Source organism: Ylistrum balloti, unplaced genomic scaffold (genome assembly GCF_031769215.1).
Source record: "Ylistrum balloti isolate Yb309-2 unplaced genomic scaffold, AGI_CSIRO_Ybal_v1 Utg369788, whole genome shotgun sequence".
NCBI lineage: Eukaryota > Metazoa > Mollusca > Bivalvia > Pectinida > Pectinidae > Ylistrum > Ylistrum balloti.
The window spans coordinates 370,174-384,589 of NW_026781973.1; the positions used below are offsets into that span (position 1 = coordinate 370,174).

Genomic DNA, 14,416 nt, shown 5'->3' on the forward strand with positions numbered 1-14,416 from the left:
TGTTAGACATGCACCTCAAAGATTGTTGTCAGACCCGAAGCTTTAATTTCAATTTTAAAAATATCATGAAGCACAAGGACGAAAAAAATTAGAGTGATAAACAAGTTTCAGTAAGCTAAATATAAAGGGCGGTAACTAAATGACGTCAGACTTCGTGATATTTACAGGTGTTAAAAAACAACGAACCAGATTGATACTCATTATTGGAGTTATCTCCCCTCACCTTTGTTGTACTACATCATGTTGCCCGTTCTGATTTTAATTTTTCTGTCTCATTTGCCTTAATACACGCTATCGTGACTGTTAGTTGACGAACATATTCGAATGTTCATTTGGGTTTCGTTTATTTCTTCCTCCTTTTTTTCGTTTTTTTACACTTTGATATCATTTTCATAGGGTTTCTGCAACTTTTATTTAAACTTTTAACTTAAATTTCAGGTTTGTAAACTTATATCGTCACATATTACACATTTTTGGAGGTATGGTAGATGTAAACCAATTTACTACTGAGTCTGGGAAATATGTACTGCATTATACGTACCTGCTACTGTAAATGTACTCAAGTAATGTATTTTATTTGTCGGGTGCTAACAGTGTAAACAATTACAGATAGAAGGTAAATAGCAAACCCACAGATCTATATAGGTAATAACGGCACCGAACTGTTACTGAAGGTAAATAGCAAACCCACAGATCTATATAGGTAATAACGGCACCGAACTGTTACAGAAGGTAAATAGCAAACCCGCAGATCTATATAGGTAATAACGGCACCGAACTGTTACAGAAGGTAAATAGCAAACCCACAGATCTATATAGGTAATAACGGCACCGAACTGTTGCACAGTTAATTACAATAGATTTAAACAAACAAGTCGCCAAACCAGATACACCTGACCGGACAGGTGTCCGCGCCGTAACTCAATTTGTTTTATTTACAGGTCTAGTATTCAAATACAATCGTCCATGTATATGCTAACAGAAGACACTAAAGATTAGCTTATAAGACAGAAAATACTACGATTACCAATTAAACACGTAGTAAGGTGTTAAGGGGGATCACCCGTACACCGGATTGGAAGGGGGACAACTCGTATATTATTTCTCAAATGCATAACCTGTGTTTTGATAATGAAACGTACACTCTATCTATTCCAATATAGAATAACGCACCAGAAATCATTGACATTTTCCTTTGGATAAAATTGTGGTGCAGGCGCTTACAATTCCAAAATTGTCAGCTTTCTCTTCACAGCATGTAAAGGCATGCAGTTTTCACTTTGTTTTCTTAAAGTCTTCTTAAAATTTTGAATATGATCGATTACTTGTATCACATCGAAGTTTCACTAATATGCGTCCTTTAAAAAAAACCCAGAAGCGTTACAATTTTATCTTTAACATTTTATGTATGAAACTAAAGAATTTCGGTAAATAGCTATGACATGCTGTATCTGTTAAGAAATCAGTTTTAAATGACTGAGATCCTGTGTCTTGATAAAAGTTCACATTAAGCTTAATTTGTTAAGATTTCTATAGCTTCTGTGGGAAGGATATGCCCCCTACACGCCCTCTTTAACTCATATCAAATTGAATCCACGTTGACAATGACATTCCTTACCCTTTGTACAATCTTATGCAACAAAGATGGCTGAAATGTAAATATCTAGACCATTGTAGATAAATACATAAATAATGGGGACTTACGCTGTGTGTCGATATACAACACAGACTGTTGCTGATCTTTTCCCCCCATTTTTGTTAATTATAACTCCGAATCCTTAGACTCACCTTCATAAACGCATCTAAATGAAACCCTACTCCCCAACTAGTCCACAATATAATAGAAGCCAACACTTTTCCAATATTGCGACAGTTTTATCTATCAAAATTGATAAAAGATACATAAGTTACATATCATGATTAGTTTTAGAGTTGTATTAAGCATGTACTGGTGTAGTAACACAAGCCCTGTTACTCCTTCTTCATTGTAATTGTAATTCCGCTGAATATCCTTCCGCAAGCTTCAAACACGGGGCTGACCACGGCCTCTATGAATATTCTCCATATTTTGGCGTAAGGGATTATTTCTATGGCATAGCGTCTAATCATTGGCCGCACGTTCCATACAAAGCCACATGTCAGGCATGCGAAACTGATTCCCCAGCAGAACGCACACGGGATTGCGAAAATAGCAGTGAGAATCCGATAGCACCAAAACTTAGTTTTTGTGAAAACAACAGAACTATTCACCCAAACACAGTCGATACTGTGGTAGCCGTCCGGTTCTGCGAACAAGTCATCAAACTCCACCTGAAAAATAAAACATGATCGTAATAATTCTAACAATAAGATCCCAATCTTACAATGGATACACGCGTATTGTCACCAGTCAGTGGGTACACGCGTATTGTCACCAGTCAGTGGGTACACGCGTATTGTCACCTGTCAGTGGGTACACGCGTATTGTAACCAGTCAGTGGGTACATGCGTATTGATACAAGTCAGTGGGTACACGCGTATTGTCACCAGCCAGTGCATACAGGAGTATTGTTACTTAAGGATTAACTGTAATACTTTTTTACATTATTGGGATCCCAATCTTACAATGGATACACGCGTATTGTCACCAGTCAGTGGGTACACGCGTATTGTCACCAGTCAGTGGGTACACGCGTATTGTCACCAGTCAGTGGGTACACGCGTCTTGTTACAAGTCAGTGGGTACACGAGTATTGTCACCAGTCAGTGGGTACACGCGTATTGTCACCAGTCAGTGGGTACACGCGTATTGTCACCAGTCAGTGGATACACGCGTATTGTCACCAGTCAGTGGATACACGCGTATTGTCACCAGCCAGTGGGTACACGCGTATTGTCACCAGCCAGTGCATACAGGAGTATTGTTACTTAAGGATTAACTGTAATACTTTTTTACATTATTGAGATCCCAATCTTACAATGGATACACGCGTCTTGTCACCAGTCAGTGGGTACACGAGTATTGTCACCAGTCAGTGGGTACACGCGTATTGTCACCAGTCAGTGGGTACACGCGTATTGTCACCAGTCAGTGGGTACACGCGTATTGTCACCTGTCAGTGGGTACACGCGTATTGTAACCAGTCAGTGGGTACATGCGTATTGATACAAGTCAGTGGGTACACGCGTATTGTCACCAGCCAGTGCATACAGGAGTATTGTTACTTAAGGATTAACTGTAATACTTTTTTACATTATTGAGATCCCAATCTTACAATGGATACACGCGTCTTGTCATCAGTCAGTGGGTACACGAGTATTGTCACCAGTCAGTGGGTACACGCGTATTGTCACCAGTCAGTGGGTACACGCGTATTGTCACCAGTCAGTGGGTACACGCGTATTGTCACCAGTCAGTGGGTACACGCGTATTGTCACCAGTCAGTGGGTACACGCGTATTGTTACAAGTCAGTGGGTATACGCGTATTGTCACCAGCCAGTGCATGCAGGAGTATTGTTACTTAAGGATTAACTGTAATACTTTTTTACATTATTGAGATCCCAATCTTACAATGGATACACGCGTCTTGTCATCAGTCAGTGGGTACACGAGTATTGTCACCAGTCAGTGGGTACACGCGTATTGTCACCAGTCAGTGGGTACACGCGTATTGTCACCTGTCAGTGGGTACACGCGTATTGGCACCAGGCAGTTGGTACACGCGTATTGTCACCAGCCAGTGGGTACACGCGTATTGTCACCAGTCAGTGGGTACACGCGTATTGTCACCAGTCAGTGAGTACACGCGTATTGTTACAAGTCAGTTGTTACACACGTATTGTCACCACTCAGTGGGTACACGCGTATTGTTACCAGTCAGTGGGTACAGGCGTATTGTCACCAGTCAGTGGGTACATGCGTATTGTCACCAGTCAGTGGGAACACGCGTTTTGTTACAAGTCAGTGGGTACACGAGTATTGTTACAAGTCAGTGGGTACACGCGTATTGTCACCAGTCAGTGGGTACACGCGTATTTGTTACAAGTCAGTGGGTACACGCGTATTGTCACCAGCCAGTGCATGCAGGAGTATTGTTACTTAGGGATTAACTGTAATGCCTCAATAACGTAAAAGAAGTATTACAGTTAATCCTTGAAATTTAATTTTAAAAGATAAAAAAAATCTTACGTTAAATTTTCATTGTTTATTCCCTTCAAAACAAGTAACAATTCATTTCAAAACGGGGTAAACGTAGGCTAGTCTTGTTACCTCCCCTTGATCAATATTTGTTTACACTGTGAACTTCCGGTAGATGCGAAAGTACTTCCTTTTTTATTTTTTATGTTATGAACTGATAACATGAAAACATATAGCCAATGAAAATGCTTGTTACTGGTGAAATTAAATTATATATCATTGGGTACACGCGTATTGTGAAATGTTAGTCGATACACGTGCATCGGTACGAGTCAGTGGGTACACGTGCATCGCTACGAGTCAGTGGGTACACGTGTATTGTCATATCGATTACTTGGACGATAGTTACTCTTTAAAGTGACTACACGGGAAGTGGATACACTGAAATACAGGGAAGATAATTATGATATAGTTGAAATGTGAATTTATGCTCATGCAGTTTGCTAATTGCGTTTTAAAATCGTTTTTTGACCTCACGTGTTTAAAGAGTGTTATTTCAATGCATGTCTTGATCAATCTTCAATTTGTTAAGTCAATAGTGTTTTAATGGCTTACCTTGACATCATCATTCATGTGTGTCGGGTCTCGGTCAGACAGGTCAATCTTGATGATACCGGGTTCGTTGCTGAACTTGGAAGCGCTGACTTGGGGTGTGTAGACATGGCTTGGAGTACCCGCTTTCGGAGGAGCCTGGCCCGGCGGTGCTTCGGGCTGTTGATGTTCCTGGTGAAGAGCGCTCTCGTTGAGCGGGATGTCGTCATATGTGATGTCATATGTGTTATCATACTGTCAATAGCCAAAATTATAAATTATTACAAGCAGCCAATTCATTAGATTAATTTGTGTAGTTGTTTTAATTCAAATAATCACACGCATATTTTTAATGTAGCACAGACTCATACACCCCCAGCCAGGTAACATACAATGGTATCACCTATCGAAATTTCCTATCCACATGTCTAGGTTACATACAATGGTATCACCTATCGAGATTTCCTATCCCCTGTCTAGGTTACATACAATGGTATCACCTATCGAGATTTCCTATCCCCTGTCTAGGTTACATACAATGGTATCACCTATCGAGATTTCCTACCCACCTGTTTAGGTTACATACAATGGTATCACCTATCGAGATTTCCTATCCCCTGTCTAGGTTACATACAATGGTATCACCTATCGAGATTTCCTATCCACCTGTCTAGGTTACATACAATGGTATCACCTATCGAGATTTCCTATCCCCTGTCTAGGTTACATACAATGGTATCACCTATCGAGATTTCCTATCCACCTGTCTAGGTTACATACAATGGTATCACCTATCGAGATTTCCTATCCACATGTCTAGGTTACATACAATGGTATCACCTATCGAGATTTCCTATCCACCTGTCTAGGTTACATACAATGGTATCACCTATCGAGATTTCCCCTGTCTAGGTTACATACAATGGTATCACCTATCGAGATTTCCTATCCACCTGTCTAGGTTACATACAATGGTATCACCTATCGAGATTTCCTATCCTATGGTATCAGCTATCGAGATTTCCCCTGTCTAGGTTACATACAATGGTATCACCTATCGAGATTTCCTATCCCCTGTCTAGGTTACATACAATGGTATCACCTATCGAGATTTCCTATCCCCTGTCTAGGTTACATACAATGGTATCACCTATCGAGATTTCCTATCCCCTGTCTAGGTTACATACAATGGTATCACCTATCGAGATTTCCTATTACATACCTCCCCTGTCTAGGTTACATACAATGGTATCACCTATCGAGATTTCGTATGTCCTGTCTAGGTTTGTTACAATGGTATCACCTATCGAGATTTCCTATCCCCTGTCTAGGTTACATACAATGGTATCACCTATCGAGATTTCCTATCCCCTGTCTAGGTTACATACAATGGTATCACCTATCGAGATTTCCGATCCCCTGTCTAGGTTACATACAATGGTATCACCTATCGAGGATGGTATCCTCGAGATCCCCTGTCTAGGTTACATACAATGGTATCACCTATCGAGATTTCCTATCCCCTGTCTAGGTTACATACAATGGTATCACCTATCGAGATTTCCTATCCCCTGTCTAGGTTACATACAATGGTATCACCTATCGAGATTTCCTATCCCCTGTTTAGGTTACATACAATGGTATCACCTATCGAGATTTCCTATCCACCTGTCTAGGTTACATACAATGGTATCACCTATCGAGATTTCCTATCCCCTGTCTAGGTTACATACAATGGTATCACCTATCGAGATTTCCTATCCCCTGTATAGGTTACATACAATGGTATCACCTATCGAGATTTCCTATCCCCTGTCTAGGTTACATACAATGGTATCACCTATCGAGATTTCCTATCCCCTGTCTAGGTTACATACAATGGTATCACCTATCGAGATTTCCTATCCCCTGTCTAGGTTACATACAATGGTATCACCTATCGAGATTTCCCCTGTCTAGGTTACATGCAATGGTATCACCTATCGAGATTTCCCCTGTCTAGGTTACATACAATGGTATCACCTATCGAGATTTCCTATCCCCTGTCTAGGTTACATACAATGGTATCACCTATCGAGATTTCCTATCCCCTGTCTAGGTTACATACAATGGTATCACCTATCGAGATTTCCTATCCCCTGTCTAGGTTACATACAATGGTATCACCTATCGAGATTTCCTATCCCCTGTCTAGGTTACATACAATGGTATCACCTATCGAGATTTCCTACCCACCTGTTTAGGTTACATACAATGGTATCACCTATCCAGATTTCCTACCCACCTGTTTAGGTTACATACAATGGTATCACCTATCGAGATTTCCTACCCACCTGTTTAGGTTACATACAATGGTATCACCTATCGAGATTTCCCCTGTCTAGGTTACATACAATGGTATCACCTATCGAGATTTCCCCTGTCTAGGTTACATACAATGGTATCACCTATCCAGATTTCCTATCCCCTGTCTAGGTTACATACAATGGTATCACCTATCGAGATTTCCTATCCCCTGTCTAGGTTACATACAATGGTATCACCTATCGAGATTTCCTATCCCCTGTCTAGGTTACATACAATGGTATCACCTATCGAGATTTCCTATCCCCTGTCTAGGTTACATACAATGGTATCACCTATCGAGATTTCCTATCCCCTGTCTAGGTTACATACAATGGTATCACCTATCGAGATTTCCTATCCCCTGTCTAGGTTACATACAATGGTATCACCTATCGAGATTTCCTATCCCCTGTCTAGGTTACATACAATGGTATCACCTATCGAGATTTCCTATCCACCTGTCTAGGTTACATACAATGGTATCACCTATCGAGATTTCCTATCCACCTGTCTAGGTTACATACAATGGTATCACCTATCGAGATTTCCCCTGTCTAGGTTACATACAATGGTATCACCTATCGAGATTTCCTATCCACCTGTCTAGGTTACATACAATGGTATCACCTATCGAGATTTCCTATCCCCTGTCTAGGTTACATACAATGGTATCACCTATCGAGATTTCCCCTGTCTAGGTTACATACAATGGTATCACCTATCGAGATTTCCTATCCCCTGTCTAGGTTACATACAATGGTATCACCTATCGAGATTTCCTATCCCCTGTCTAGGTTACATACAATGGTATCACCTATCGAGATTTCCTATCCCCTGTCTAGGTTACATACAATGGTATCACCTATCGAGATTTCCTATCCCCTGTTTAGGTTACATACAATGGTATCACCTATCGAGATTTCCCCTGTCTAGGTTACATACAATGGTATCACCTATCGAGATTTCCTATCCCCTGTCTAGGTTACATACAATGGTATCACCTATCGAGATTTCCGATCCCCTGTCTAGGTTACATACAATGGTATCACCTATCGAGATTTCCTATCACCTGTCTAGGTTACATACAATGGTATCACCTATCGAGATTTCCTATCACCTGTCTAGGTTACATACAATGGTATCACCTATCGAGATTTCCTATACCACCTGTCTAGGTTACATACAATGGTATCACCTATCGAGATTTCCTATCCCCTGTCTAGGTTACATACAATGGTATCACCTATCGAGATTTTTCCCCCTAGGTTACATACCACCTGATTTCCCCTGTCTAGGTTACATACAATGGTATCACCTATCGAGATTTCCTATCCCCTGTCTAGGTTACATACAATGGTATCACCTATCGAGATTTCCTATCCCCTGTCTAGGTTACATACAATGGTATCACCTATCGAGATTTCCTAGGTTACATACAATGGTATCCCACCCTGTGTCTAGGTTACATACAATGGTATCACCTATCGAGATTTCCTATCCCCTGTCTAGGTTACATACAATGGTATCACCTATCGAGATTTCCCCTGTCTAGGTTACATACAATGGTATCACCTATCGAGATTTCCTATCCCCTGTCTAGGTTACATACAATGGTATCACCTATCGAGATTTCCTATCCCCTGTCTAGGTTACATACAATGGTATCACCTATCGAGATTTCCTATCCCCTGTCTAGGTTACATACAATGGTATCACCTATCGAGATTTCCTATCCCCTGTCTAGGTTACATACAATGGTATCACCTATCGAGATTTCCTATCCACCTGTCTAGGTTACATACAATGGTATCACCTATCGAGATTTCCTATCCCCTGTCTAGGTTACATACAATGGTATCACCTATCGAGATTTCCTATCCCCTGTCTAGGTTACATACAATGGTATCACCTATCGAGATTTCCTATCCCCTGTCTAGGTTACATACAATGGTATCACCTATCGAGATTTCCTATCCCCTGTCTAGGTTACATACAATGGTATCACCTATCGAGATTTCCCCTGTCTAGGTTACATACAATGGTATCACCTATCGAGATTTCCCCTGTCTAGGGTATATATGACCTGTCGAGATTTCCCCTCTCTAGGTTATATATGACCTTTCGAGATTTCCCCTGTCTAGGGTATATATATATGACCTGTCGAGATTTCCCCTGTCTATGTTATATATGACCTGTCGAGATTTCCCCTGTCTATGTTATATATGACCTGTCGAGATTTCTCCTGTCCCGTCTATGTCATATAAGACCTTTCTAGATTTTCCCTGTCTATGTTCTATATGACCTGTCGAGATTTCCCGTCTATGTTAGATAAGACCTTTCGAAATTTTCCCTGTCTACGTTATATAAGACCTGTTGAGATTTCCCCTGTCTAGGTTATATATGGTCCACCGTCTCTTTTGATAAAATCTGGCTTTAGTCTCACATTAACCTAATAAACGCCTGGGAAACATGAAATTTAAAACGTTTACACAGGAAAATGGCAAGATGGAAAAACCGAATGCAATCAAGAAAAAAATACGACAAGTTTGAAGTCGACCGTTTGAGAAAACATAACGAAGGCACCATGGTTGTTGTTTTTATATGTAAAGTAACGCAGCATATTTCATAAGACACATATACATATGTACACAGGTGGCATGCCCTATTTTATTATTTTGCGGTGAAACAATCCATAGTAGGGATCCCCTATTGTCAAACTAAACCTGTTTACTTCTATTGAACGTTTCATTCTACTTCAACATGTCATTTGATATATGCAGGTCGATTGTTAGACAATAGTTAGGACTATAAACACATCTGTTTACCGTAAATACTACTATTTAATTCAGTTAGATTTTACTTTGACGGTAGTTTTAATAACACACTGTTTATCAGACGATAGAGAAAATTTTAAAATGTGACCAGTTCTCGCTAAGAAAGTCAACGAGTTTCGCAAGGTTGAATTCATGTAGTGGTACCAATTGTACCACCAGTAATGAACTGTTACTTCCTGGTGTCCTGTACTGAGTATGTTACAGATTGTACCACCAGTAATGAACTGTTAGTTCCTGGTGTCCTGTACTGAGTATGTTACAGATTGTACCAACAGTAATGAACTGTTAGTTCCTGGTGTCCTGTACTGAGTATGTTACATATTGTACCAACAGTAATGAACTGTTACTTCCTGGTGTCCTGTACTGAGTATGTTACTGATTGTACCACCAGTAATGAACTGTTAGTTCCTGGTGTCCTGTACTGAGTATGTTACAGATTGTACCAACAGTAATGAACTGTTAGTTCCTGGTGTCCTGTACTGAGTATGTTACAGATTGTACCACCAGTAATGAACTGTTAGATCCTGGTTTCTTGTACTGAGTATGTTACATATTGTACCACCAGTAATGAACTTTTAGTTCCTGGTGTCCTGTACTGAGTATGTTACAGATTGTACCACCAGTAATGAACTGTTACTTCCTGGTGTCCTGTACTGAGTATGTTACATATTGTACCAACAGTAATGAACTGTTAGTTCCTGGTGTCCTGTACTGAATATGTTACATATTGTACCACCAGTAATGAACTGTTAGTTCCTGGTGTCCTGTACTGAGTATGTTACAGATTGTACCACCAGTAATGAACTGTTACTTCCTGGTGTCCTGTACTGAGTATGTTACATATTGTACCACCAGTAATGAACTGTTAGTTCCTGGTGTCCTGTACTGAGTATGTTACAGATTGTACCACCAGTAATGAACTGTTACTTCCTGGTGTCCTGTACTGAGTATGTTACAGATTGTACCACCAGTAATAAACTGTTAGTTCCTGGTTTCTTGTACTGAGTATGTTACAGATTGTACCACCAGTAATGAACTGTTAGTTGCTGGTTTCTTGTACTGAGTATGTTACAGATTGTACCACTAGTAATGAACTGTTAGTTGCTGGTTTCTTGTACTGAGTATGTTACAGATTGTACCACCAGTAATGAACTGTTAGTTCCTGGTTTCTTGTACTGAGTATGTTACAGATTGTACCACCAGTAATGAACTGTTACTTCCTGGTGTCCTGTACTGAGTATGTTACAGATTGTACCACCAGTAATGAACTGTTACTTCCTGGTGTCCTGTACTGAGTATGTTACATATTGTACCATCAGTAATGAACTGTTCTCGTTTTCTTGTTCCCAGTAAAGCATTCTAAACACGTGATTAAGGTTGGCAATAACAACTTCTATTATAACGCTTTATGTAACTAAACCCAATAACCACGTTATGCACGTGTTTTATGATTGACAGCGAACATACCTTGGAAGTCCTGACGGATAGGGTTGCAGGTGGCGTTGTTCTGTGAACTTCCGGTACGTTTGTCTCCTTACGATGTGACGATTTCGAGGCGTTTGAATTTGCTGATGTTATTGACGATGACCTTGATGGTGGATTGCTTGACTGTTGCGTTTGGCCTTGACCTCCATCTCCATCTGCAATGGAATTCTTTTCTTCTTCATCACTTCGCTGTGGACTAACATCGGCCATCTTGTTGGGTTCTTATTATTCCTGGTTTTCCCTGATGAGGATGAATCACAACTCAGAAATCAAAAGAAACTGCAACACCTGCAGCATTGGGCTTTGTCTGTATACGTAGGACAGTGAGAGACGACTACAAGTGGTGTGGACAGTGAGAGATGACTACAGTGTACTGTCTATCGGGGAGCGGTGTTAGAAAGATGGTGGACTTCATCCCTTGTCAGATGCACTGTAAATATACATGACATTGTATGTAAGCACAGACGTGTATCCTGATTATACAGAAACATTGTACACTAAGACTGTGCCTGCTTGAGATATCCCGTGTGATAACACGACTCCTTAACATAGATAGTACACGATAACCGTCCACCCAGCGTCCAGTACCTAACCTCGCATGCCTTTAGTATTTATATTGGTTTTCTATTTCATCACTTATGTCTGTATCGAAAATAAATAGTTACTGGTTAGTACGGAGTGTACTGGAGGTAAAGTTTGTGTGTACGATTTGTATAGGAGGTAAAGAATGTGAGTACGGAGTGTACAGGAGGTAAAGTTTGTGTGTACGATTTGTATAGGAGGTAAAGAATGTGTGTACGGAGTGTACAGGAGGTAAAGTTTGTGTGTACGATTTGTATAGGAGGTAAAGAATGTGAGTACGGAGTGTACAGGAGGTAAAGTTTGTGTGTACGATTTGTATAGGAGGTAAAGAACGTAGTGTACTGGAGGTAAAGTTTGTGTGTACGGAGTGTACAGGAGGTAAAGTTTGTGTGTACGATTTGTATAGGAGGTAAAGAATGTGAGTACGGAGTGTACTGGAGGTAAAGTTTGTGTGTACGGAGTGTACTGGAGGTAAAGTTTGTGTGTACGATTTGTATAGGAGGTAAAGAATGTGAGTACGGAGTGTACAGGAGGTAAAGTTTGTGTGTACGATTTGTATAGGAGGTAAAGAATGTGAGTACGGAGTGTACAGGAGGTAAAGTTTGTGTGTACGATTTGTATAGGAGGTAAAGAATGTGAGTACGGAGTGTACTGGAGGTAAAGTTTGTGTGTACGGAGTGTACTGGAGGTAAAGTTTGTGTGTACGATTTGTATAGGACATGCGGAGTGCACTGGAGGTAAAGTTTGTGTGTACCGCATGCACTGGAGGTAAAGTTTGTGTGTACCGCATGCACTGGAGGTAAAGTTTTGTGTACCGCATGCACTGGAGGTAAAGTTTGTGTGTACCGCATGCACTGGAGGTAAAGTTTGTGTGTACGATTTGTATAGGAGGTAAAGAATGTGAGTACGGAGTGTACAGGAGGTGAAGTTTGTGTGTGGTGAAAGTTTATGTGGAAGTCGGTGTTGTGTTCTGAAGGTAAAGTTATCTATGTATAAATTGTGTACTGGACGTTAAGTTTGCCAGTGTGAGCCGCATGCACTGGAGGTAAAGTTTGTGTGTACCGCATGCACTGGAGGTAAAGTTTGTGTGTAGTTTGTGTGTACCGCATGGTAAAGTTTGTGTGTACGGCGTGTGCACTGGAGGTAAAGTTTGTGTGTACGGCGTGCACTGGAGGTAAAGTCTGTGTGTTGTGTACTGGAGGTAAAGTTTTGTGTACCGCATGCACTGGAGGTAAAGTTTGTGTGTGCCGCATGCACTGGAGGTAAAGTTTGTGTGTGCCGCATGCACTGGAGGTAAAGTTTGTGTGTACGGTGGGTATTGGAGGTTTGTATGAAAGTCGTGTACAGGAGGTAAAGTTTGTGTGAACGGCAAAGATTTGAGGTAAAGTTAGCATGTAAGGCATGTACTGAAGGTAATGCACTGGAGGTAAATTTTGGCTGTGTGTACGGCGTGTGCATGAGGTAAAGTCTGTGTGTACGGCGTGTGCATGAGGTAAAGTTTTTCTGTGTGTACGGCGTGTGCATGAGGTAAAGTATGTGTGTACGGCGTGTGCATGAGGTAAAGTTTGTGTGTTCGGCGTGTACAGGAGGTAAAGTTTGTCTGTGTGTACGGCGTGTACAGGAGGTAAAGTTTGTCTGTGTGTACGGCGTGTACAGGAGGTAAAGTTTGTGTGTACGGCGTGTGCAGGAGGTAAAGTTTGTGTGTACGGCGTGTGCATGAGGTAAAGTTTGTGTGTACGGCGTGTGCATGAGGTAAAGTTTGTGTGTACGGCGTGTACAGGAGGTAAAGTTTGTGTGTACGGCGTGTACAGGAGGTAAAGTTTGTCTGTGTGTACGGCGTGTACAGGAGGTAAAGTTTGTCTGTGTGTACGGCGTGTACAGGAGGTAAAGTTTGTCTGTGTGTACGGCGTGTGCATGAGGTAAAGTTTGTCTGTGTGTACGGCGTGTGCATGAGGTAAAGTATGTGTGTACGGCGTGTGCATGAGGTAAAGTTTGTGTGTTCGGCGTGTACAGGAGGTAAAGTTTGTCTGTGTGTACGGCGTGTACAGGAGGTAAAGTTTGTGTGTACGGCGTGTACAGGAGGTAAAGTTTGTCTGTGTGTACGGCGTGTACAGGAGGTAAAGTTTTTCTGTGTGTACGGCGTGTACAGGAGGTAAAGTTTGTGTGTACGGCGTGTACAGGAGGTAAAGTTTGTCTTTGTGTACGGCGTGTACAGGAAGTAAAGTTTGTCTGTGTGTACGGCGTGTACAGGAGGTAAAGTTTGTCTGTGTGTACGGCATGCACAGGAAGTAAAGTTTGTCTGTATGTACGACATGTAAGGAGGTAACTGTTGTTTATAACGTGCACATGTTATAAGAAAAATAAAACGTTGTCCATTCGTACACATTAGAATCTTAATCGTTTTGGAAATGTTGACATTACCCGTTGTCAGTCACCCTTTATAACAATCTTATCAGTTTA

At 41.1% G+C, this 14,416-nt stretch overlaps 1 protein-coding gene across 1 annotated transcript; it reads right to left on the reverse strand.

Annotated features, from left to right (window-relative positions):
- Window positions 1-1,943: 1,943 nt before the first annotated feature.
- On the reverse strand, window positions 1,944-11,820 carry LOC132544276 (caveolin-2-like). Its single transcript, XM_060207851.1, has 3 exons — window positions 11,357-11,820; window positions 4,734-4,964; window positions 1,944-2,310 (listed from the first exon to the last, which is right to left on the reverse strand). Exons 1-3 carry the CDS (start codon window positions 11,582-11,584, stop codon window positions 1,972-1,974), a joined length of 798 nt encoding a protein of 265 aa, XP_060063834.1. The 5' UTR covers window positions 11,585-11,820; the 3' UTR covers window positions 1,944-1,971.
- Between the last annotated feature and the right edge of the window lie 2,596 nt (window positions 11,821-14,416).

Bases quoted from the DNA above. Each gene is read 5' to 3' on its own strand.
- LOC132544276 (XM_060207851.1), bottom strand. From the start codon at position 11,584: ATGGCCGATGTTAGTCCACAGCGAAGTGATGAAGAAGAAAAGAATTCC. The intron at 4,965-11,356 runs GTATGTTCGCTG...GGCTATTGACAG, and splicing joins TATCCGTCAGGACTTCCAAG to TATGATAACACATATGACAT. The intron at 2,311-4,733 runs GTAAGCCATTAA...TTTATTTTTCAG, and splicing joins ACATGAATGATGATGTCAAG to GTGGAGTTTGATGACTTGTT.